Source organism: Sinocyclocheilus anshuiensis, unplaced genomic scaffold (assembly GCF_001515605.1).
Source record: "Sinocyclocheilus anshuiensis isolate Anshui unplaced genomic scaffold, SAMN03320099.WGS_v1.1 scaffold369, whole genome shotgun sequence".
NCBI classification, from domain to species: Eukaryota; Metazoa; Chordata; class Actinopteri; order Cypriniformes; family Cyprinidae; genus Sinocyclocheilus; species Sinocyclocheilus anshuiensis.
Window position 1 is genome coordinate 2,203,043 of NW_015540935.1, and position 4,034 is coordinate 2,207,076.

The 4,034-nt window shown below is 36.2% G+C and overlaps 1 protein-coding gene across 1 annotated transcript in view; it reads left to right on the forward strand.

Moving 5' to 3' along the window:
* The window catches only part of LOC107689562 (receptor-type tyrosine-protein phosphatase U-like), a 286,005-nt gene that overhangs the window by 257,655 nt on the left and 24,316 nt on the right, over positions 1-4,034 (forward strand). The window contains exon 19 of the mRNA XM_016487583.1: positions 3,189-3,225. Within this exon, the coding sequence (XP_016343069.1) occupies positions 3,189-3,225 (37 nt within the window). The remainder of the gene's footprint in view (positions 1-3,188; positions 3,226-4,034) is intronic.

A 4,034-nucleotide genomic window follows, 5' to 3' on the forward strand; every position in this document is an offset into this window, starting at 1 on the left:
AAAGTTAATCAAGGATGATGTTGATGAGTGGATAATTTTGCAGTTAAATACATTTTGGTTTCATGTAGACCATATTAAGGGTAGCTGGTATGACCAACATTTTACACAATGCCAGTGTTGGATAATTTTCTGTAAACTTTATGTGTAGACTTGTGTATACTTTACAAATTAAAAGCTTTTTTATTTATGTATTTATTTATTTGGCTACAAACCAAAAGATAACATTATTTTTGAATATCAATGAATATATCTGGTTAAAAATCAGTAGAACTAATATTATAAAAGGATCTGTGACTCTGATTGGATGAGCTGTGTTTGAAGCAGATGAAAACTATGTTTTGATATACACATTATACAGATGTCACACGGCTTGGCAGCCATATACAACTGGATGTTGTTCTTAATAATAACAAATTATTCCTTGTCTTGAATTGTCGGGACACATCCAGCTTTGCATTTTCATATTCATCTGATATCTTGCCTAAATAACCTGAAGCAGTGCGTAATGTTAGCTGCGGAAATAAATCTGTCAAGAAGTATTGCAAAATCTCTACCAATTTCCACCATCACATGGTACATGACGTCCAGGCACGCATAGGCATTTCATTTATAGGCACTTTACAGAAACCTTTGACTACTGTGCAATCAACCGGCATAACCTTTGAGACTAAAAGCAAAGCTTTCTATCCGAACCCCACACACAGGGACTGAGGTGCAGTGTGGGTGACTGAACAGCAGATAAAGGTTCATTATAGTTACTGTATAAAGCCGCCCTGCTCTTCACACAAAAATAATCTATTGATTTCTGACTACACCAAGACATCGCAAGCACTGGTCAAGGATTAGCATGTAATAAAATCAACCACAAACCTTACTGAACGCAGGTTTTAAGAACAGAAGGAGAATATATTAAGATAGAAGATCTGCTCTATACTGTCTACTCGGGCAGTAGGCTTCTGCGGCAGAGCCCGAACTGTCATGGGACCCTATAAGTGACTGATTTGGACATCTCTACATTCTGTGGGCAGGACGCCAGTGTGCCTTACAAATGCTGACAAAATGTGCATGCAGGGTTATCATGCACCTAGTTTTTTTTAGAGGGGCACCAGTGACAGTTCTGGCACTTCTTCCTAAGTCTACCCAAGACTTACGAAGGATATTTTATAATAAACCAAGCAAAGCTGCAACTGAACTGGGTTTTATTAACATCTTTAAGGGAGCCCGGTCTCATGAAAATGCCTAAAAATAGTACGCCAAATAAAAATGAAAACTCGTGAAATTGATACGCAAAAATGGACTTTGGCGTGCATATGATACGCATGTGTTTGGCGTGCATATAATACACGGTTTTCACATGCATATGATACGAAATTTGTTGACGTGCATATGATATGCAGTTTTCACGTACATATGATACGCATCTACCCCACAACCCTAAACCTACCCATCGCGTAGCATATACACGCCAAAGTCCATTTTTGCGTATCAATACCACGTGTTTTCGTTTTTATTTGGCGTACTATTTATACGCACTTTCATGAGATCAGGTTGCTTTAAGGCCACATCTATGTACTCACAATAGATGGATATGTAAATATGTGCTGCACGCTATCTTCTCAATAACAAAATAAATAAATGACAGCGGTGAGAAAACAGCAGTTCAGAAAGCATCTGATCATAGTGATGTGGATTAATTAAACACATGCTTACTTATATAGCACTTTGCAGAATAGATTTTAGTGTCAGTGTCACTTTCATTCAGAATTCAATGCTAGTGTGATATTTCAATACTATAAAGTATTTAGTGTTCATATTTTTACTGACCTCCGACCTAGTGTTTTCCCGCAGAATTGGGATACTTTTATTCTGCTGCCATGGGTTGTTTTTTAATACGCGGGTTGAAGCGAAGCTATTAAACCACACGATTTCGGAGCGATGTTGATAGCCAATTCCCCCGGAAATGCGATTGGGCTAGTTTAGGTTGTGATTGGTCTAGTTTTGAGTACCGATTGGGCTGGTTTTGTTATGCAGACCTGGCAACCCTGATCTAACCTCAATGGACTGAACAGAAGAAATTAACCGGAGATTTCCAGTTCGAAACGGCAGAGCGACGGATCACACCTATATTTCTTTAAATGCTCAAATTCTTTGGTTGTGTTGACAAATTAATATTTTGTAACCTTTTTGACGGATTCCCCCAAACACCCGTATTCAAAAACTTTTCGGTTCTGCACCAATCACATTGTCTAAATAACATATTTTAGTTTAAAAACTGTGGAATTCATCAAATGCAATGACTTTAGTTCACTATTTATTTATTTTTTTACCTCTAATAATTGTGGAATCTAGTCAGTCAGGTCTGGTGTAACTATAATTTTACACCACTGGTGACCCAAAAGCCGGTTGTCTGATATATCATGCTAACATACTTGCTTTGCATTTTGTGTTTGGCATTTAGAAAGCAGCATTCAGATACTGTATGTTTGAACATAGATAACATCATCTAGGATTTTCTAGACATGAGTAAATTCAATTCTTAAAGCTTAAAGAATCAAAATCAGATGATACACACAAACTACAGATAGGACGTGCAAATATTTGCTTGTTTTATCAAATGTCAAGTAGAAACACTTTCATTTTTGAGATACAGAGATGCATGTTCTGCTGTCACATTTTCAGCCTCACTCATGAATCACACACTTCATATAAGCTTTCCTCTGTATGATTTTGTGTTTCTGTCAGAGAGACAGTACATTAGGGCTTTGATGTTGTAAAAGATTTTCATCCATCTCTATGCTGTGATTTTTTATGTTTCATTTTACTGAATAAACATATTCAGCTGGTAATGGTATGGATAGCATATAGCGGGATAGCTTAATGATTTCTTTCTCCTATCTCAACTTAATATGCAGAGTCAACTGCAACAGTGGCGTGAGTTTGGAGACAACAATGGCGTGAGTTTGGGACAGATTTATCTGTTTGGCTGAGCAGTGGAGGACAAGGGGGAGTGTTTGGAAAAACCAGTTGTTATTTTTTGCAATTTTGTTTGGTGATGCAAGAGGCACAGAAATGATTCACTTCACCTTTAAATGGCATAAGTCAGAATATAGTATGTTAATGTTGTTGAAATGTAATTAACATGTCATTAATTGATAATAATGCATGCTTTCTCTGTCTCTCTCTCTCAGGGGTATCAGCGCTCCAACCATTTCATCGCCACACAAGGTGAGTGTTTATAATTTTGCTGCTCTGAAATCACTTGTGTATTTGTATTGTGTGGTTTATTAAAGTTGTTGATAAAAATGTACCTCTAAGTGTGTGTGTGTGTGTGTGTGTTTACATGCCCCAATTCTACTACAATGGTTTGAATGATTCATATGCAGATATTGTTTTTGCCGTTTGATCTTATTTTTCTCTCTTGCCATCCAAACACAGCAGCACTTCCTTCTAATTAAATGCTCTTTATGTTGCTCTCTTCCTTTGTGAGGGTGACTGACTAGGATGTTTCTTTTTGTTTATTCAAATACAATAAATCAGAGTCTAGAATTGAATCTTAATCATGACACAGCCATTTCTGCAACCTTCTTGTTCAGGGGCACAAGAGCTGTAGTTTGTGAATGAACCATTAAGACATGGACTGTCAATTGAAAATGTATATATGCTGTATAATAATGTATGTTTAGGGTTAATTAATTATTTATGTATGAATAATGTAATGAAGTGAATGCATATACAGTATATCTATCTATCTATCTATATCATTTTTTATGTAACCTAACAGTAATATATTTAAAATGTGTACTTCTATTAAGTATGGATGCATTAAATCAAAAATTAACATGGTTTGGACAGAAATGTCAAGCAGCACAGCTGTTTTCAACATTGATAATAATAGGAAATTGAGCAGCTAATCAGCATATTGTACTGATTTCTGAAGATCATGTGACACTGAAGATTGGAGTAATGATGCTGAAAATACAGCTGCGCATCACAGAAATAAATTACAGTTTAACAGAGATTCACATAGAAAACAG